The sequence below is a fragment of the Callionymus lyra genome, chromosome 18 (assembly GCF_982586985.1).
Source record: "Callionymus lyra chromosome 18, fCalLyr1.hap1.1, whole genome shotgun sequence".
NCBI lineage: Eukaryota > Metazoa > Chordata > Actinopteri > Syngnathiformes > Callionymidae > Callionymus > Callionymus lyra.
The window spans coordinates 9,250,919-9,273,717 of NC_141835.1; the positions used below are offsets into that span (position 1 = coordinate 9,250,919).

At 41.7% G+C, this 22,799-nt stretch overlaps 1 protein-coding gene across 3 annotated transcripts in view; it reads left to right on the plus strand.

Annotated features, from left to right (window-relative positions):
* The window catches only part of ralgapa2 (Ral GTPase activating protein catalytic subunit alpha 2), a 121,132-nt gene extending 100,384 nt beyond the window's left edge, over positions 1-20,748 (plus strand). For all 3 annotated transcript variants that reach the window (XM_087780491.1, XM_087780492.1, XM_087780493.1), the window contains 2 exons: positions 6,514-6,635; positions 17,198-20,748. In XM_087780491.1, coding sequence (XP_087636617.1) covers positions 6,514-6,635; positions 17,198-17,367 — 292 coding nt within the window. In that variant the 3' untranslated portion in view covers positions 17,368-20,748. The remainder of the gene's footprint in view (positions 1-6,513; positions 6,636-17,197) is intronic.
* The last annotated feature ends 2,051 nt before the right edge of the window (positions 20,749-22,799 follow it).

Consider the following 22,799-nt stretch of genomic DNA (forward strand, 5'->3'; position numbering starts at 1 on the left):
CCTGAAGCCGAAGAGATTCTCTTCCTAATTTAGCTCAAAGTGCCTTCAAAAATAACGGTTCCTGAAACCTCGGACCCCCACCCCACCCCCCCGCCTCGGCCCCACTCCCCAATCTTCCCCTCTCTACAGCCCAATTACGTGGCTGCTGGAGTCAATGGTGCTCCTCCCGAGCTCTTCTCCCCGCCAAGGTCAAGCTGATTGGTCCAGGTTAATAGGCAGATGTCGAGGTAAGAGGCGAGGGGGGGTCAAGCACCTACAGGGACCCTCCAGCACATCTCTAAACTGTGGCCCTTCACCACAAGAGTCCCTTCCATCAGCTCTCTTCCGCAAACAGACTTAACCTTGATTGTGTTGCCGAGTCGTGACGCTCCCGAGACTTCCACCTTTTCATCTATAGTACCCCAAGAATTCCTGTTTGCATCCGACTTTTTTAAAAGTTGTCAAAAGGCGTGACTCGGGTCTTGAGGAAAAAAACAAAAAAAAAAGGTGTCTTGGAAAGAAGGTGCGATGCTCGGAACCACCTCCTCCATGGTCCAATTACAGCGGCTGCTCTGGGAAGTGGAGTCGAGTCCGCAGGGAACTGTTGCGCCTCACAACACAAGAACACAACAAAATATTCAGAGGGTTTTTCTTTCAACCTCCTCTCCATCTTCCTGTTGGTTTCTCTTTTTTAGCCTTCTAGTGAGGATGAGGATCAGCTCCTCCAAGTTGTGCTACTTCAGTTATATCCAGGTCGTCTGGGTTTATTTCGATTTTATAGCTGTAAAAAAAAAGTGTAAAGAAGTAATTGTTTGTCCCTTATTGAACATACTTTTTGTTAACATTTTTTTTAAAATAAATATATCTTTATTTTCAAACTTAATAATCTGATATAAACTGTAGAATGATACGACAAAGCCTATTTTCCCAAAATAAAATGTTGTTTTTTTTAGAAACTTTTAGAAAAAATAATGGAAGTGAAACTGTAATCTATTTATTTATTTAAATATGACTACAGGGATTTCTTTTTTAGTCTTTTTAAGTTTTTATTGCTCCTCAAAATGTTTTAAAATTCGATTTTACAATTAATATATATATTTATATATATGGGGGGGGGTTTTGTAGGTAAGAAGGTGGCTTAGTATAGGATGGCGTGCCTAATCTTAGAACTGGGGTTATATACAAGTAACTTAAATGGAAATTAAAAAATAGAATTTTCCTTCTTACAACTTGAGTAAATCTCTATATTTGTTGTGCAAACTATTGACTCCAGTGTCACAGAAACAAGGCACAAATATTATTTTATTATTTGCGAACGGCACATCTTGCCTTTTAACAATCATCATTAAAATCTCAGTTTAGCACACGTTTACAAGCATCGTTCATGGCCTCACTCTCTGGTAAAGAATATTTTACCTTCATGAATATCTATATAGTTATTGTGAGAACCAACTTGACTCTTGCTACATGTGCAGGTGAATCCTACCTATGTTTGGGAAGTTACTGACGTGTCTATAGAGAGGATAGGATGGGCCTTTAAGGAGTTATACAGGGTTTATATTAATTTCGGCCTGTTCAAACATTTAGTTACGTTGCAGTGCACAGCTTTACGTTCCTGAAACTTGTTTCTACAAGACGAGCCTTGGCTAGATCTTGAAAATATTGAGATAATCCTGTTGAAAAAAACACTTCCAGGTGAAAGATCAATTGAAAGTGACATCATGGGTGAGATGATTGCACAGAAAAATAGGAACCAGAAAGACAACCATGGGTACGGCTGGTCCAATAACCACGTCCTGATTTACTGTCCCTCCTTTAACTGGAGCCCGATGTTGCCGTTATTACGCGATCAAGATATCGTGAGTCTTCCAATTCCGGTTAGCGACACCAACGTTAGTGGAAACAAGGGTTTCACGGTTATTTGAAACGTGTCTTAAGGGTTTAAGGTCGACAAATGTGACAAACACCCGTTCGTTTACTTTCCTAATCTCATCTTCCATATGCCTTGAAGCTTCTAAGGATTCTTAGAGGCTCATCTGGGACCTAAGCTTCAGTGTTTCCCCACCAGTAGGTGAGGGATTCTCAGGTTCTTTTGGGGGGGGAAAAAAAGAGCGTTTTGAAGCTAAAGAGAATCGCTAACTCCGCTGCTGCCTTTTGTGTCGGGGGGACGGTGGCGAGGCCTTCTGTCAGGCCCGGGAGCACAAAGCACAGGCGTTTGGTCGGTCGGGGATGCTCCTCTCAGGGGAGGCATAGATCAGAGGTCAACCTCGGCTGTTAAGGGGGACCGTGTGGATCCAGGGGATGCCTCCTTTATGCATGAATGTCAATGTGAGAGCGGCATGTGCTGGGTGGACACATGACAAAGTGGATCCCAGTGGACACGCGTGTTCAGGTCTGGGTCCCCGTGGGTGGACGGAGAAAAGGGGGCCGCACCGAGGGGGTCGAGGTCGGAGAGTGGCCGGGGTCCAGCGGAGACGAGAGCAGCCTGTTAATGAAGAGCCATCTGAGGTTCACCTTGAACGTGGGCTACTGCAGCTGCCCTGACCTTGGCTTTGATCCACTAAGATGCTTGACCCCTGTCCCCCCCCCCCCCCCGCCATCTGCACCCCTGCATATGTATACATATATGGCCGAGGGGGGATACATATGCATGTGCACGTATGTTGTCGCCCCGACATGCAGCAACACGCCAGCAGGTTGTTGTGCGTTTTGTTTCTAATGTCGTCAATCACGAGCCGTCGCTAGGAAAGGGAGACCACCAGGGACCCCTGGGGGTTACCTGCCGCCGCCGCCAAACATACAGAAGATAAATAATGAAGTAATCATCGTTGAATCGTTGTTGGTTGACCCTCCACCCTTTTTGTTGTTTCCGGTGTGCCTCTCACCCCGGATAGCTGGGATAAAAACCCTGGTAGTTTTCCGCCTCCAACAAAAAAACATTGAATTTTTTTGTCTCCAGAAATTGGCCCACATTTAGAAGATGTTTTCCCTTTTCGCTCGCGGTCACGGTCCATCGATATTACATCCCCTATTTTTCTCCCTAATAGGAACGCAACCGCTCGGAAATTCCCAAAGTGGTCGGACATACCGCCCCCTCGCCCCCCCCCCACCCGGGAGCTCCTCTTGCTCGCCCACCCGCCTCAGCTGTAAATGACAGTTATGTCACGGGTGACTTAGACTGCAGTCCATCTGTGGAAATGAAAACCTTTTTTCCTGCATGTTCCTTTTTTTTTCTTTTCCTAAGGATTTCATCCACTGCTGCATGTGAATGTTTGACAATAAACGCGGCGGGAAATGATGGACTTCACTTCAGCTTCCTTCAGAGATGGAGTTCAACGTTTGATTCACACGGGCAGAAGTGTCAATCATCCGGGCCCGGTGCAATGAACGGCTTTTCCAGATAACAAGAGCTGAACCACCTGGATAAATGGCAGCTGTCATGGTTTACATTCCTATTTTGAATCCTAAACGCTGACGGAGATGGCACTTGCATTCATTTCCGTAATGGCTAAAGTATTGAGATTGCGATTTAAAGTTGTCTGGATGCTAAAACAGGAAATGGATCTACGATGTGTTTCGTGTCTTGATTTGTTATTAAGCACAAATATTTATTTATTTTTACAAATGAGTGTCATGACATTGCAATTACCTCGTCGAAACACTAGGAGGAGCCAGAATCGAATATGTTCAATCTTATGTACGGTAGAGCTGCTTCAAGTCACTATTTTTGATCCAGAGAATCGCCAACACTTTCTAGAGATATTTTTAGTATTAGACACGTTAACTAAACACAGTCCAAATTGTACGGTGACATAATTAAACTCCTGTTATAGGATCCTAAGAATCCAGAGGTGTCATATTTCGTTTTTGCAATTTTTATTCCTGCATTTTAGAAAACCATTCCGACGATCTGATCCACCATTTTAACCCTCCACTACCTTTAGACCCCCACACAGCAGATTTCCCTTCCTTTTTTAGATGCTTGAAAACTGCCGCAAGTGCGTTTTTGTGCCCGAAACAAACAACGACTTGAGTTAATTAGAGAAACGAGTATCACCAAATTGCAGTTTAAACACACTTTTTTTTACAATTAGTAACGCCTTAAACCAAAACTCCACTTCTGATTATTCCCCTCCTCGACTCCGGTCCCTTTATAGGGTGGTCGGTCTTTTGCGTCGGGGCCCCCGATGTGTCCCTTGATTAAGTCACCGGCGGAGGCGACGGCGTCCGAGCCGAGCTACAAGCTGTGCCTCTGGCTCAGTAATTAGAGACGGACAGAAAAGGCCGAGAGTGCGGGCGGAGAAAGGAAGGAAAAAAAAAAAAAAAAAAAAGCCAGATTGCCCATCAGCGTGTGCATCAGCTCTGATTTCTGTGCAGCAATTTCTGCTCCCAGATAACATCATACATTGACTTAAGTGAGCTGATTACTGCTCTCGCTTTCACTCCGAAATACCTTTTATTAGTCTCCCTCCCACCTGTCCTTCGCCTCACGGCTTGTTATTTATATCCAACCCCTTGTCTCTTAGTGATTCTGCCTCCGCCGTCCCTTTTGTTTTAATCTTTCTCTCGCCCGCTATGTTCTGTGTTATTTGACTTGGACGGAGGGCGGCGGAAGGAAGTGGAGGAGAGGCGTGTGTCAGAGCGTCTGCTCCAGCTGGAGTCAATATTTGCTCGAAGAATCTCAATAACAGGCCTGCAGTCATCTGCATCTCTGATAATGGACGGCCATATGGTCTCTGTTGACCCATGCTGTGCTCGGCTTCTCTGTGTCTTCCCCCCTTTTTTCTTTCTTGTCCCTCATTTATTCCCCTTCCCTCTAATTTCTCCTCATTTGTTTTTTGATCAGACCTATTTGTCCTCCACTTATCTTCTATCTAGTAACATTTCGTCCCTTTTTTTTCCCCCTGAACCTTTTGTGGTTTGTTTCTTGCCCCGCCACGCGGAGCGCCGACCCAAGTTGCCATGGCGGCAGATACTGGGACCATCCACTCTTTTGTTCGGCGCGTGACAGAAAAACCCGCGACGTCGCTTCGTAAACCCGGGAAACCGAGAGGGAAAAAGAGCTTTTAGTTTGGGCTCAAGTCATTCTGTACAATTCCTGCGTCGTATTTTTGTAAAAGCTTCTACTTTTGTTCCCATTGTTCCGTCTTTGCTCTCAACTTTGAGTGGCTGGATTTCACTAATGGATTTTTGGCAGATCCGGCCGGAGAAATCCTCGTACGGAAAAATGTCGGCGCAATATCTGTAGTTATGAAGAGATTTTCTATCAGTAGATGGAACGAGGAGGAGTGTGTTTCGGGATGAAACTACTAGTTACTGCTAGATAGTTGGACAGGATGGACTGAAATAAGGGGAGGACAGGAAGGTAGACGTGGACGGTACATTTGAATGGTAAGCATCTGTTTTCCACTTTGGCGAAGGGGTAGTCCTTTAGAAAAAACCTTCGAAAAGACTGCGTAAAAACCCGCAAAAAGATAATTCAAGTCTTTTGTATTGGACACACGGTTGACTCAGCCTTTTGTCTTCCACCAAACAGTCCGGTTCGTGCGTCCCCCCTCTCCGGGGGCACAAGCCTGGCCATCAGAACCTCGCCGGCTCAGGTGCCCGTCGCCCCGGCTTTGCCACGGTTCCCCTCAAAGCCGTTGGTCACGGTCGCCTTGGCCCCCTCGCTGTGGCGGCATGTGCCCACCGCCCCGGCCCCCTGCCCACAGTCGCTTGTCTCGTCCTATCTAGCCGTCCCCAGACTTGAAGCCTCCTCTCGGCCCCGTCCAGCCTATCTCGGGCTCAGCCTGCAGCTCCCGCCTTGGCATCGGAAACCGGTTCCACTCCACCTTGGCACTCGTAATGAGATCTGGAGGGGGGATTGTGGAGGGTTGGGGGGGGTAGATTGACTAGATCAGTTTATGCCTTTCGAGGACAAGCCGACAAGCGTGAGAAAAGCCTGCCTCACGGTCGTCATTCCACAGCTGTCTTAGCGTGACGTGTCTCACCTGACGGCCATTTTGCTCGGTTACTTTTTTTTTTGTTTATTCCTGCTCTTCCCCATTTTTAAATCCATCCATCCATCCTGCAAAAAGACTCCGGTCTCTTCGCTCGTCACTCTGAATTTCAAATGGCTCCAATCCCCCCCCCCCCCCTCTGATGGCATGGAGAAGTGGCAGCGAGTGCATCAGGAGGGGACGGTGGTCCCAGACTTGCAAGCGGGGGGTTCTATTAGCCCCCCGGAAGAGTCGCCGCTTCACATGATGTATTCCTTTTTCTCTCTCTCGTGATTATTTTCAGACGCCGCTTCCTCGTTTTACCCGACGGATGATTGTTCTCTTATTTGCTCCTTGTCGGGTCGCCGCTCGATAAAGACGTCCCTCGCCCGGGTTTTCGATGAAAAGTTGTTTTGATTCGCTCACCGTGTCTCCAGATTATCCAATTTTCGGTGTGTGTTAGCGAACCGTTCCGTGAAAGAATGAAAGAAAGAATGATGATGGTGTTTGTGAAGTTATTTTATTTTTCCTTGACCTAACACCCCCCGAAAACCAGCTACGAGGAGCGAGCTCTGTACTTGGAGGCCATCGTCCAGCACCACAAAGAGGTCATGACCTTCGAGGACTTCGCCTCGCAGGTGTTCTCGCCGTCGCCGGCTTACCCCATGAGCGGGACAGGTGAGCCCCCACTTTTAACCTCGTCCCACAGGGTGTCCACGCAACAACAAAAAAAACACATTCCGAATGGAGAAAAAAAACCCTATTTTCCTCTTCACCGCACGTACTTGTTTGACCCCCTTTTCATCCTCCTCCCCCCACATCTTTACATATAGAATCACCCCCTTTTTTTTTTTTTAACCGGCGTCTGCCGCCGTACGTGTCTACGTGTGTTTTCATGAGCTCGTTCAGCAACACTTAAGAGATTCAATCAACAAACAGCGGCTCGCAGATGTCAGCACAGCAGCCCCTTATCAGGCCCGTGATGAATAGAATGGAAAACGTGCCTTATCTTGTTCTTCCGACTTGTATCAGCTGCGATCGATCGGCAGCACCGCACACGGAAATCAATACGCGACTGCACTTTTCCACTCGGCCGAGTCTGCGACGCGCGTCGTGTTTTGACAAGGAAACTACTGTACACTCCAGACACGTCGTGGCCCTTTTTTTTTTTTCAAAATCTGTCGCCTCGGGGGCCGTTTTTTTTTTTTTAAAAGAACGTGTCCTCAAGCCCTGTTTTGTGTTTTTTTTTTTATGTTGGCATGTGAAAATGGAACGTCGGGATTTCTGGACCGCGTCAGACTGCGACACCGACAGGTGTGATATTAACATACTGACATAGCGCTCCGGAAAATAACCGATATCACGACAGATACTGCGAGTTTGTGACGCTTTTTTAAGATTCTATGTTTATATTTAAGCTCAGGGGCGCCAGACGTTAGCGGTAATTCATGTGTTTATAGAAGCATTTTAGCAAGTTTAAGTTTAAGAAAAAAATTCTAATTAGCATCTTAGCATCCCGAGGAAAGGTACAAAAGATTTCACTCTTAATAATAACCATTAATAAGTTATTCGTATATTAATGATGTTTATATTTAAGCTCAGGGGCGCCAGACGTTAGCGGTAATTCATGTGTTTATAGAAGCATTTTAGCAAGTTTAAGTTTAAGAAAAATGCTAATTAGCATCTTAGCATCCCGAGGAAAGGTACAAAAGATTTCACTCTTAATAATAACCATTAATAAGTTATTAGTATATTAATGATGTTTATATTTAAGCTCAGGGGTGCCAGACGTTAGCGGTAATTCATGTGTTTATAGAAGCATTTTAGCAAGTTTAAGAAAAATGCTAATTAGCATCTTAGCATTCCGAGGAAAGGTACAAAAGATTTCACTCTTAATAATAACCATTAATAAGTTATTAGTATATTAATGATGTTTATATTTGAGCTGAGGGGCGCCAGACGTTAGCGGTAATTCATGTGTTTATAGAAGCATTTTAGCAAGATTAAGTTTAAGAAAAATGCTAATTAGCATCTTAGCATCCCGAGGAAAGGTACAAAAGATTTCACTCTTAATAATAACCATTAATAAGTTATTAGTATATTAATGATGTTTATATTTAAGCTCAGGGGCGCCAGACGTTAGCGGTAATTCATGTGTTTATAGAAGCATTTTAGCAAGATTAAGTTTAAGAAAAATGCTAATTAGCATCTTAGCATCCCGAGGAAAGGTACAAAAGATTTCACTCTTAATAATAAACATTAATAAGTTATTAGTATATTAATGATGTTTATATTTAAGCTCAGGGGTGCCAGACGTTAGCGGTAATTCATGTGTTTATAGAAGCATTTTAGCAAGTTTAAGAAAAATGCTAATTAGCAACTTAGCATCCCGAGGAAAGGTATAAAAGATTTCACTCTTAGTAATAACCATTAATAAGTTATTAGTATATTAATGATGTTTATATTTAAGCTCAGGGGCGCCAGACGTTAGCGGTAATTCATATGTTTATAGAAGCATTTTAGCAAGTTTAAGAAAAATGCTAATTAGCATCTTAGCATCCCGAGGAAAGGTACAAAAGATTTCACTCTTAATAATAACCATTAATAAGTTATTAGTATATTAATGATGTTTATATTTAAGCTCAGGGGCGCCAGACGTTAGCGGTAATTCATGTGTTTATAGAAGCATTTTAGCAAGTTTAAGTTTAAGAAAAATGCTAATTAGCATCTTAGCATCCCGAGGAAAGGTACAAAAGATTTCACTCTTAATAATAACCATTAATAAGTTATTAGTATATTAATGATGTTTATATTTAAGCTCAGGGGCGCCAGACGTTAGCGGTAATTCATGTGTTTATAGAAGCATTTTAGCAAGTTTAAGTTTAAGAAAAATGCTAATTAGCATCTTAGCATCCCGAGGAAAGGTACAAAAGATTTCACTCTTAATAATAACCATTAATAAGTTATTAGTATATTAATGATGTTTATATTTAAGCTCAGGGGCGCCAGACGTTAGCGGTAATTCATGTGTTTATAGAAGCATTTTAGCAAGTTTAAGAAAAATGATAATTAGCATCTTAGCATCCTGAGAAAGGTACAAAAGATTTCACTCTTAATAATAACCATTAATAAGTTATTAGTATATTAATGATGTTTATATTGAAGCTCAGGGGCGCCAGACGTTAGCGGTAATTCATGTGTTTATAGAAGCATTTTAGCAAGTTTAAGTTTAAGAAAAATGCTAATTAGCATCTTAGCATCCCGAGGAAAGGTACAAAAGATTTCACTCTTAATAATAACCATTAATAAGTTATTAGTATATTAATGATGTTTATATTTAAGCTCAGGGGCGCCAGACGTTAGCGGTAATTCATATGTTTATAGAAGCATTTTAGCAAGTTTAAGAAAAATGCTAATTAGCAGCTTAGCATCCCGAGGAAAGGTACAAAAGATTTCACTCTTAATAATAACCATTAATAAGTTATTAGTATATTAATGATGTTTATATTTAAGTTCAGGGGCGCCAGACGTTAGCGGTAATTCATGTGTTTATAGAAGCATTTTAGCAAGATTAAGTTTAAGAAAAATGCTAATTAGCATCTTAGCATCCTGAGAAAGGTACAAAAGATTTCACTCTTAATAATAACCATTAATAAGTTATTAGTATATTAATGATGTTTATATTTAAGCTCAGGGGCGCCAGACGTTAGCGGTGATTCATGTGTTTATAGAAGCATTTTAGCAAGTTTAAGTTTAAGAAAAAAATTCTTATTAGCATCTTAGCATCCTGAGAAAGGTACAAAAGATTTCACTCTTAATAATAACCATTAATAAGTTATTAGTATATTAATGATGTTTATATTTAAGCTCAGGGGCGCCAGACGTTAGCGGTAATTCATGTGTTTATAGAAGCATTTTAGCAAGTTTAAGTTTAAGAAAAATGCTAATTAGCATCTTAGCATCCCGAGGAAAGGTACAAAAGATTTCACTCTTAATAATAACCATTAATAAGTTATTAGTATATTAATGATTAAAGTTGCTTTTGTTAACATGTTAATTCACTTTCGATTAAATAAAAACTTTAACTGCTAACATAAAAAAAAAGAGTGGAAAATATTGATCATGTGGTCATTTATTTGGATTTAAGTACAACTTTTTGATTTGGGTTTTATTTTCTAAGTTATGTCTTTTCAAAAATATTAAAATTGTTTTGCACATGTTTAACCTTTATTTATTTATTTAAAATGAAATATTCCACTTCTGTAGATTTTCATTTGCATGATTTTCTAATTAAAAAAAAAAAGCGAAAATAAATAATATTTAATCAAATAACGATATGGAAAATCATTTATTTGATTAAATATTATTTATTTAATTAAATAACGATTTGGAAAATAATTTATTTGATTATTAAAACTACATTAAGCACTATTACTACTTCAAGTATGAAGTTATATTGTATCAAACATAACTACTACGACTACAAAATTAAGACTATTGCAATCATTTCAGAATGAAATAACAATTCTTTATTAAATACAAAAATGTCATAGTGCGAAAGTAAAACTTGGGGCCCGCGAGCCATCACCTGCACGCGCTATATTTATTTACGGTCCATAACATGATTTTTACAGTTCCATCACTAGTTGACACCCTCGCCACACACTAATTTACCCATTCCCATCATGCATTGCAACAGTCGACGTCATGTTGTTGTTGGATCGCTCGTAGAATGTCGTTGTCGTTCGACCGCCCTCCACCCTCCGCCCTCCACCCTCCGCCCTCCACCCTCCGCCCTCCACCCTCCATCCTCCACCCTCCACCCTCCACCCTCCATCCTCCACCCTCCACCCTCCACCCTCCATCCTCCACCCTCCACCCTCCACCCTCCATCCTCGGCCCTCCACCCTCCATCCTTCACCCTCCGCCCTCCACCCTCCATCCTCCGCCCTCCACCCTCCATCCTCCACCCTCCACCCTCCACCCTCCATCCTCCGCCCTCCATCCTCCGCCTTCCGCCCTCCACCCTCCACCCTCCACCCTCCGCCCTCCACCCTCCACCCTCCATCCTCCGCCCTCCACCCTCCATCCTCCACCTTCCGCCCTCCACCCTCCATCCCCCACCCTCCGCCCTCCACCCTCCATCCTCCACCCTCCGCCCTCCATCCTCCGCCCTCCATCCTCCGCCTTCCGCCCTCCACCCTCCATCCTCCGCCCTCCGCCCTCCACCCTCCGCCCTCCACCCTCCACCCTCCACCCTCCACCCTCCGCCCTCCACCATCCACCCTCCATCCTCCGCCCTCCGCCCTCCATCCTCCGCCTTCCGCCCTCCACCCTCCACCCTCCGCCCTCCGCCCTCCACCCTCCATCCTCCACCCTCCATCCTCCACCCTCCGCCCTCCACCCTCCGCCTTCCGCCCTCCACCCTCCGCCCTCCGCCCTCCGCCCTCCGCCCTCCGCCCTCCATCCTCCGCTCTGGCTTCCATTCCTGCCACTAACATGTCATCCATGCTCCACGACAGCGTGCCGACGCTGGCCGGGGATGGTCTGGGACCCGGAGTACCCCTGGGCCAGAATGGACTGTAAGACTCTTGCTTGCTTCTCTCTAGGCATGAAGCCACCGACCGCTGACATCTGCTCGTCCATTTAGGTCACAGCGACCCTCACCAGCTGCACCAGCCGCTTGTTTTAGCTTCATTTGCAGAACCTGCATGTTAACTGATGTGTTTGATTGATGCCACATTGTCCTGCTCGGAGCCGTCACTCCACCCCTCATTGTCTTTTTTTTTTTGCGAGGGGGGGGGGTTTGTTTGTCATTAACCTCCACAGCCTTTATGACCAGAGAGTCCTCGCATGATCTATGTTGTCCTTGTGTTTGTGTTGATCTCATCTTAACACCTCTTGATGTCCACCGATCAAGATGCTCTCGTTCCTCTAATCCTGCATCTGTGTGGCCGAGCTCAGACCCCGCTGGAGCACCCCCCCCAACAACCCCCCCCCCAACCAAAAAACAAAACAAAAAAACTATTCATAAAAAGCTAAAATATAGAGAAATATTTCAAATCTACTATAATTGTTTAGCTACTACACATTAAGAACACAATAAGCACTAAAACGGAGCATCCCTCTGCCAATAACCTTATTTCCTGTCTATGAAAAAACAACGTATTGTCTAATGTGAAGGGGTGATTACAACAGCGCCCCCCATTGGGTGACCTTATGTTTTAATGCAAGGTTGAACAAACGATAACGACAGGTTTTCATTTGATTTGGGTTTTTTTCCCCTTCAGGGCCTCAATAGCTCTTACCAGCAGTAGCAAAGAAGTGCAACATAAATGAACGACAAAACCTTCAAAATGCAACCAGATCCCAATGAATCTTCAGAACATCCCCACGTGATCCTCGTCTATTTCTTGTCAAAATTTCAGAAAATTTGATTTAATACAAGTTTTGGATGAGAAAGAGACTTAATGGAACCGTAAATGTTGCAACTGCTGCTGCTACTTTCACTAGAAACCAAACTAAATTTGACTAAACACCTAACCATAAAGACTAGAGACGGCAGTTGCGTTCATTTCCATCGTGGCCGAATTAAAAACAGTACTTTTTCATGCTTAAAGGAAAAGCAAACCAAACAAGCAACTGCCTAGTTTTGCTAACTAACCCATACTCTTGAACCGTTTCAGGGCAGTTACACTGTCCTAACACTAGAGGGAGCCAGAAACAAAAAAGTTAAATCCTACGTACTGCTGCTTTAATAGTTCTATAACTGCTAGTTTTTTAGCGACAACTTGCATCTGAAACTACTGCGAAAAAAGGCAACAAATGTCTCATGAATCACTAATAATAGTAGTTAAACTGCTTGGAAATTCTGGTGTAGTCTGAGCTCAGCCTCGCAGTGACTAACTAACTCGGTTAGTTAACCCGGTTCCCTTTAATTCTGAACTAAACGCTGTCTTATTTCAACGTGTGCTAACGGGTCTTAATCATCAGGTACCACCACCGTCGGACCGGAGAGAAACGTCGACACTTTTACAGACTAACTTATAACCACACACACCGTCTTGACCGTGGGACAGTGTGTGTGTGGTTGTGGTGTGTGTGTTAACCTCTGTCTCACGTTTTTCTCTACTGTGTTTTCTTTTAGATTAAAAAAAAACAAAAAAAAAAAAGTCCGTCAAACTGTGTGTGACGAAGGTAAGCCCAGGGTCGGAGCGGGAAGCTTGCGGCCTCCCTTACCCTTGACTCACCCTCCTCTCCCTCTACTTTCAACACTAACCAAGCTTTATTGATCGAGCGCGGTGACAAAGGGGTGGAAACCAGGCTGTTTATTCGGGTGGTGGGGGGGGGGCGATGGATGGATGGATGGATGGATGGATGAAAGGGGGGAGGAGGGGGTCCTACTGTTTGGGGGCCGGCTGGTAATTGAGAGCGATGCACGAAGGGGACAATTAGCACCTGACCACGTAGCAGCATGAACAACACGGCTACACTCCTGCCCTCGCTCGTGCATGCCGAGCAGCTTTACCTCCGTCTGATTCCTCTCTCTCTCCCTCCCTCCCTCTCTCTCCCTCCCTCTCTCTCCCTCCTTCCTCACTTCCTCCTGTCGCGAGTTGTGCCTGTTTGCCCCGGGCAGACTCGGAGACTAACACCTGCCGCACCGAAGACGTCTTTGTCATCTGAAGCCTTGTTTGAACTGCTACAGTGGGGGCCAATGAGATCGGCGCAACGTTGAGGGACCTTTTCTTTTCTTTTTCTGTTCTTTTCATCTTCTTCGCTCAGGACTGTGTTTGAGGCTCACGAGTAAAACAATGTGTTTCCATTCAAGGAAATCAACGTCTTCAATAGCTGTAATAACACCCTTATGTTGAAGCTGCTGTCCAGGGTGTCCCCCCGTAAAATTACCACCTACATAATTCCATTGAGGTATAATCCACAGTTTCCAAAACTCAAATTATAGATGAACAAACTAAACACATATTTGACTCCAAAAACGAAAAACAACTATTACAACAAATAACTTCTGCTGATTAAACTTCATTTAGTGTTATTACAACCTAAACTACTACTTTTGCTATTTGAACCAATACAACTACAACTTCAACTTTTACAACTGGAAATACTGCTATTACAACTTAATTTAGTTTTATTCCATTTTTTTTTTAATCATTATTACAACTCAAACTACTACTTTTGCTATTTAACTTTACTAGTATTAATACAACTTCAGAATCAGAATAAATGTATTCCCAGCATTATTAACGGAGCATAAGAATTTGTATTACAATTTGAAATACTGCTATTATTAACTAAATTTAGTATTATTACAATTTAACTTAGTATTATTACAACTTAATTTAGTATTATTACAACTTGATTTAGTATTATTACAACCTAAACTACTCCATTACAATTTCAACTACTACTATTATATTTTCAATTAGTACTAATACAACTTCAACCACAAATATTGGATAGATAGATGGATAAACTTTACTTCAACTGTTAGTATTGCAATTGAAACTACTACTATAAAAACAAATAACTACAGCTGTTCCAACTTAATCCAGTATTGTAATAACCTAAACTACTACCAAAAGTAAAAGTTCAACATGTACAAATACAACTTTAACCACTAATCTTACAACTCAAATACTACTATTAAAATGGGAAATACTGCTATTACAACTTAATTTATTATTATTACAACCTAAACTACTCTATTACAATTTCAACTAGTACTATTTTAACTTCAATTAGTACTAATACAACTTCAACTATTAGTATTGAAATCAAAACTTCTATTACAGCTGATAGTTACTGCTATTAATATTAATTTAGTATAATTACAACCTAAAATACTGCTATTGTAATTACTACCAGTATAGTAAAACTTCAACCAGTACATGCACAATTTCAACTACTAATCTTACAACTTTAAATATGAATATTTAAAATCAAAACAAGCGTTACAAAAAAACTACTGATATTACAATTCCATTTAGATTTAGTACACTCTACAAAACTACAATTCAGCAAGTACAATTATAGTGTCAATTAGTACTAATACAACTTTAACCACTTATCTTACATCTTCTATTAAAACCAAAAGAATACTGTTATAACTTCAACTAGCAATATTACAAATTAAAATTTTAATATTACAAAAAAAAATAATAGTATTGCAACAAAAATACTACAACTGAAAATAAGTTATATTACAAATAACACTAATATTTCAATCAGTTCTATTAAAGATTAAACTAGCACTTCAAGTAGTAATATGACAAACAAAACTACTACTGTTAAAATAAACCAAAATACTATTATCCAAACTTCCACTTGTACTACTTTCAAACAAATATGTACTACTAGAACAGCAACTACTACTAGTGTTGTAATGTAACGTACTTGTACCACAAATAAGTACTTCGCTGCAGCTCCAGTACTGAAGTAATACTGCAACATGCTGGCCCTAAACTGACTCCTGACATGATAGTATTACGCTGGTCTGTGATACCAGACTCCCGTCACGGCGGCTAAGATTTAGTGCTAGAAACAGATCTTGATCGACAGATAAGCAGCTGCGCTGTAGAAGTTAATTCGAGTCCTGATCCGAGAGAAGATCTCATTCTCAGAAGCTAATCTAACTCTCCTGACGCACATGTTTCAAATTTTGAATCTTCCTCTCAAAGATGCAGTTTTAGTCCCTCATCATGACCATGTTTTCAACTCATTACTTTATAAAGTTTCTCCCCCCCGTCGGAAATCTGGGCGAAGGAGAGGTTACGAGAGTGGAGTCCATTATGACGTAACAATGGCTTCGCTCCTCCTCCAGCCGGTAGTATCACGACCCGCTTTGTTTATACAACGAGTCCCATGGAGGTGAAGACTTCCGGGATTAACGACAGGCGGTGACAAAGATCTATATAAGCGACACTTAAACCCACACGTCACAGTAAACACGCCTCCTTGGACCAGACTTTTGGAGACGTATTCGGTGAGTTTGTCGCTGGAGCTAAAGCTCACAATTCACCGGTTGATTCTGACGTCAATTATCATCCATTTTTTTTTTTTTTCAAAGTCGGGTCGAGTGAGTCAGTTTGCGCGTCGGAGTTCTAGAACAAGTCATTAAGGTCCGCAGTGGGAGTGATGAGTGTTCAAACCAGCGTCCGAACACAGGAGTGGGAGGGAGTGGGAGGCGAACTGCTACGCCGCCATTGTCCCGCGTAAATTGTCTTTAATGACGACCCCCCCTACCCCCCCCCCCCACCACCCCATCCATCGCAAACACAGTTCCTGCCGCGGTTATAAAACAAAAAAAACATGTACAACAGTGGAATGTAAAGACCCGACCCACGACCGAAGCCAAACCCCTCCCCCTTTTTTTTTTTTTTTCTATATTCATATGTAGATTCCCGGATCTCGCCTGTAGCGGCGCACAATACACGCCGCCAACGAGCGCTCGCCCGTATATATACGCCGGGGCTCCCAGGAAAGCAGGGGCCCCGGGATGCTGCTGCTGCTGCTGCTGCTGCTGCTGCTGGTGTCCACTGTGCTGCCGAGTGTCTGTTACTCCAGCCATCTGCCGTCCCTTTTAGCCGCTGCAACTTGAGATGCCTCTGAGAAAGAAAAAAAAAATGGCAGAAAATAAAAGGAATGGAAAGAAAATAGGCAGCCAGATGCCGCCTTCCACAAAGCCCCCCCCCCCCCCTCATCCCCGATTCGGGAAAAAAAAAAAGTTGTTTAAACTGAGTTCAGAGGGGGGGGCGTGGGGGGCACTTCAAGGACAGTCACAATAAACCTTTTTTCCCCTCCCTCCCTGGCTTTATTTTGCCATCCCATAATCATAGAAGTGGTGAAAAAGAAGACAATGCGCGACAAAAGGAACGCTCCACATGTTCACAACAAGAGCATAATGTGTCATTTTTTATTTCATTCAGACTCGTCCGCCCTCACACTGAGCCCCGAGTTCTTCCCCGTCCAGAGTTTGATCAAATATTCATCCGGATCAAACCGGAATCTTTTTTTTCTTTTCGAACAGCATGTTGAAAATGAAGCATGTCACTCTCTCTCTCTCTCTCTCTCTCTCTCGCCCTTAATCATCTTTTCTAACTGGTTTTTATTTTTCTTTCACAGTAAGTTCTGTCGCTGAAAATGCTCAATGCATGAACTCGCTGACTCATCAACCCTCTAACCCCCCCCCCTCAAATACTCACGCTCTGTTCCCCCCTAAACAGGTTCCTTCACCGGCAGTACCAACACCGAAGTCGCCGCCCCCCCACCGTCGTCGTCGTCGTCGTCGGACCAGGTCGACCCGGTCTCGCCCACGATGCCCCGTGCCACCAAGAACCGAGTTTCAGGGAAACTCCGCCGCTCTGCCAGCGCCATTAGCAAGTCCTCCACCTGAGCCCCCCTTGAAGAACTCGTCCCGAACTATCGGATCTTTTTTTATTGTAGTCCGATCATTGAAATAACGAGACTGAGGCTGCGTCCACACGACGGTATCGTAAGTCGAATTTGTCCTAGCTAGCACGCCGGCTAATTTGTCCCGTTAGGAACAAAGTCTTGGTAATTATGTAGCTCATAACCTTTGCGAACTATCGTAAACCCTTCATTCAGTTATGAGAAATCTGAAGTCGCCTTTTAGCATCGGCCTGTTTCCGATGTTCGTAACGAACTAAATCCTGGTAATTATGTAGCTCATAACTTTTGCGAACTATCGTAAACCTTTCATTCAGTTACGAGAAATCTGACGTCACCTTTTAGCATAGGCCTGTTTCCGATGTTCGTAACAAAACAAAATCCTGGTAATTCAGTTGCTCATAACGTTTGCAAACTATCGTAAACCCTTCATTCAGTTATGAGAAATCTGAAGTCGCCTTTTAGCATCGGCCTGTTTCCGATGTTCGTAACGAACTAAATCCTGGTAATTATGTAGCTCATAACTTTTGCGAACTATCGTAAACCCTTCATTCAGTTACGAGAAATCTGACGTCACCTTTTAGCATAGAACTGTTTCCGATGTTCGTAACGAACAAAATCCTGGTGATTATGTTGCTCATAACATTTGCGAACTATCGTAAACCCTTCAATCCTTTATGAAGAATCTGACGACACTTTTTAGCATCGACCTGTTTCCGATGTTCGTAACGAACAAAATCCCGGTGATTATGTTGCTAATAACATTTGCGAACTATCGTAAACCATTCAATCCTTTATGAAGAATCTGATGACACTTTTTAGCATCGACCTGTTTCCGATGTTCGTGACAAACAAAATCCCAGTAATTATGTTGCTAATAACGTTTGCAAACTATCGTAAATCTTTCTTTCCGTTACGAGAAATCTGGCGTCACCCTTAGCCTTGGTCTGTTGCAATGTTCGTAACGAACAAAATCCTGGTGATTATGTTGCTAATAACATTATCGAACTATCGTAAACCCTTCAATCCTTTATGAAGAATCTGACGTGACTTTTTAGCATCGCCCTGTTTCCGATGTTCGTAGCGAACAAAATCCCGGTGATTATGTTGCTAATAACATTATCGAACTATCGTAAACCCTTCAATCCTTTATGAAGAATCTGACGTGACTTTTTAGCATCGCCCTGTTTCCGATGTTCGTAGCGAACAAAATCCCGGTGATTATGTTGCTAATAACATTTGCGAACTATCGTAAACCCTTCAATCCTTTATGAAGAATCTGACGTGGCTTTTTAGCATTGGCCCGTTTCCGATGTTCTTAACTAACAAAATCCTGGTAATTAAGTTGCTCATAACGTTTGCGAACTATCGTAAACCCGTCAATCCGTTACGAGGAATCTGACGTCACCGTTTATCATCCCGATGTTCCTAACGAGTTCGTACAATGTTTGGCCCTATCGTTACCATCTCAGGCACGCGATTAGCAGCATGCTAGCTAACTACCGACTAAATTTGACGGCGCAACATTCCGATCGTCGTGTGGACCTAGCTCGTTTTGTGTTTTTTTTTATCTCGTGGCGATATGTAGCCCTTTGACCCTCCCGTTCATAGGGGCAAAACTGCTGACTCACTTTTTTTAAAAATCGGCCCCGAGCTGAAATTCGTCGTCCCTTCTCTCTCCTTGTTTTTTATCGCTCGCTAATTTCCTGTTTTTAAATGAATTCCGATGGATTGTGTCTGGACTTGATTTATGCAACTCTGCCAGGATGAGAAAGGACTCTGTCTGTAATTGTCTGCTGATGTCGTTAACTCGGCCGCGCGTCCGGTAATCCGATAAGTTCCTGCCGTCTCTTTCCTCTTCTATTCGTCTTCCGAGACATTCCGACGTTCCCTCTTTTATTTTGGTTTGCACTCGCTGTCATCGATTAACACGAATGTTGTTCTGGGATGGAAATTGCTTGAAATTGGATTTGTTTTGATGTACATAGAGAGAATTATTGGATTATTTTGCCCGTTTTTGTTTAAAGGAAACGCCACTGGAGCCTCAGGTGAACCTCCATGCACTGGTGTGTGTGTGCGGGTGTGTGTGTGTGTGTGTGTGTGTGTTACTGAAGAAGCCTGTCTATCGTCTGTTCTCCACTGTGATCCCACTTTATGGTTTTTTTATCCTCCTCGTCGTGTTTGTTCCGGCGCTCGTTCACTGCCAAACGACCAGAGTTCACGTCCACACCATCGCTCCATCACTCAAGTTTTTACTTTATATTTTTTAAATAGTTGCTTAAAAAAGCGACAAATCTGGGAAGTATTTTTCTCTCAAACGAGCAGATTTTTACAAGGTTTTTAACGGAATTAAATTAGGTTCAATGAAGGAAAAAATATGTTTTAATCATGATTTACAGAAAAAAAGGGTCTAAAGGAAATTAATAATAATAATAATAATGTAATAACTTTTAATGTGATTCGTTTTTTCCAAATAAGACAAGTTTTTATTCATATTATTTCAAATGGAGTTAAATTAAATAAGTAAGTAACTTGTTTTTAATGAACTATTTTGACTTTGATTTTCCGAAAAAACTGAATAAAATCATTTAACAAGTATTTTTGTTGTTTTTTAAATTCCTGATCCATTAAAAACTCAATTTAAAGTAAGTAAACATAAATACATCTTGTGGTGCGTTCAGGTGCGTGGTAATTTCCCAGCTCATTTAAACTTAATATCACAACTACTGTCGTACAAGGCGTGGTCACGTGACCTCCTCCTGGGGCGGGCGGTGGCGTGGACGCGGCCGAAAAAGGTCAGAGTTCCCCGTTGTTGTGTGTTTTTTATTTTTCCACAGCAGATGGATTTGGAATCACATTCGAGTCTTTAATTCCCTTCGTCCTCCTCCGTGTCGCCGTCTGAGGCCACGAGAGGACGGCGGGTTCTGTGCCGGCGCTCCCTTATTTCCTAGCAACCGCCGAACCTGTGCGCTTGGGTCGCCACGGCAACCAGGTGTCCACCCTCCTCCTGGTCTCCGAGGGGCCCCGCCCTGAAGCTGCGACTCTGTGGCCCCGTCTGTCGCACGACGATGCCTTACTTTCCCTTGTTTTCCTCTGAAGAATGTATGAAGAGACTTGAAGGAACTCTGGAGGTGAATCAGCCCATGTGTGTGTGTGTGAGTGTGTGTGTGTGTGTTTTTGTTTTCTTTCGGAGAAAAAACCCTTGTACAGTCGTGTCAAAGTCTTTTTTGCAAGATAAATATAAGAATAAATGTAATATAATCTTTGTATAAGAGCGTGAAGATCCAGTCGACATATCAAAGCTGTTTTTAAACCAGAACAGAAATGTGACGATTTCAACATTTCATTAAATCAACTTTGAAAGATTCGACTGGTGTGTGTGTTTTTTTTTTTTATCTTGGAGGGTCTCCGTGACCCGCCCCCCCCGTAACCTCTTGGGGTAACCTGACCCCCCCTTCGCATCTGCCTCTCCTGCTGCTCCCCTCAGAGGAGGCGGCGTATAATGGCGACTCGGCAGGAGGTGCAGGTGCGACGCCGGCGACACCCCTACTCGGAGAAAGAAGCGAGAACGTCCACTTGACCGTAATTGGAGCCCAAATGGGGCGAGAAAAGAAAGGCTGAGTCATTTTTTTTTTTTTTTTTGGGTTCTGGTTCACGACGACGACGATTTGTTTTTCACAACGACAGGCTGAATGTCCTCGAACCCCTTTCTGGGCTCTTTGCGCCTCTTGTTGCCTTTGATGTCGTGACCTGCAGTCGGGTCGTCTGCTGTGACACTGATGGAGGCTAATGCTAACGCTAGCTGGGCGAGCCGTGAAGTCGCTTTTGTCGTTTGTCAGACTTTTCGATATTTTCGGGAACGATTCTCCTGAAGAAAAGAAAAATACTTTTTATATTCATCGACTCAAAGTTTTGATTTTTAGTGTCATTTGAAGAATATATGAAACTTACAGTTTTGGCGCCAAATTAAAATGCCGAGAGAGATTTAAATATCCAAAAATATGATTTATTTTCAATCCCTTTAAAGTTAAATAAATAAATTATTTATTTATTATTATTTATTTATTCATTATTATTATTATAAGTGATTCATTATCACTTTATTTATTTTTTAACTGCTTGTACAAACACCAGGTAATTTTTATGGCCCATGAGATATTTAAAATATACAAATTTTATTTAGAAGAATTATAATTTTGCTTGTAAATAATGTTCAGTACTGAATATTTTTTTTAAATTATTATTCATTTTTCAAATGTATATTTAAATACAAATAATGAAGATATAAATTATATGTATTTTTAGCTCAACATCTTGGGGCAAACCCTGGTCCAACAGGTCATTTTTTTAATGGAATTTGAATATTTAATTTCCCTTTGAAATATTTTAAACATGTTCAGTACAGATATAAATGCTGAATATTTATTTTTAAATATATACAGTATATGATGTTATATGTTTAATTATAAATGATTCACATGTCAATAATGTGTATTTAATTGAAAATATATGAGGTATAACATTTTTCTTGGGTTTAAAGAAAAGGGAATATTCAATATTTATGGATTTTATTTTACCGGTCCTAAAAAACACAAGGTCTGGGGGCCAACCGTGGTCCAACAGGTCATTTGATGTGGTCCAAGTAGTAGAGTTACTTCAATTCAGCTCATCTCTGAAGATCAATACTTTTTTTTATCTTTTTTTAATGTATTATCCTGAAAGAAATCTGTTATTGTTTTCTCTCTTTTTTTTCCCCAGATATAACACAAACCTAATGTTGCACTCGAGGCTCAGGGGCCAAAATCCGGCCCACCGGGTCATTTTTTTGGTCGAAAAATCACAGTGAAGAAATACAGAAGTAGAAAGAGTTGCAAGTGGAATGAAAAATATTTGGTGAACCACAGAGATGCTTTATTGTGTGTCTTGTTTCACGTCGAATGACAGTTCTTTTTAAGTAGTTTTTGGTCATCAATCAATTTTTTTTAGATTAGATAAGATTAGTTTTATTACTTTATTAATTTTTGTTTACAGCAGCGTCAGGTGCAAAGAAAAATATATATATATAAAGCAAGAGCACACAAAAAACAGAATTGAATAAAATACTTAAACAAAAATACAATATAAACAGAATTCTAAAATTGAAAAACTAGTTTTTTCACAAATATACATAATATAACATTTTTTTACATAAAATTAAAGATGATTTTGTGGTTTTTTTCCCCCATCACATTTTTTTAAACACATTTTTCTACATTTATTAATACAAGGTTTTTTTAAAAATCAATTTTTAATTCATTTTTGTAACATTTAATGATAGTAGTTTCCTCAATATTCTTATATAATCTTATATAATAGTTTTATATATAAAGATTTTCCTTCTCAAACAACTTTAAAAGTTTATTTAATCATCAAAAATTT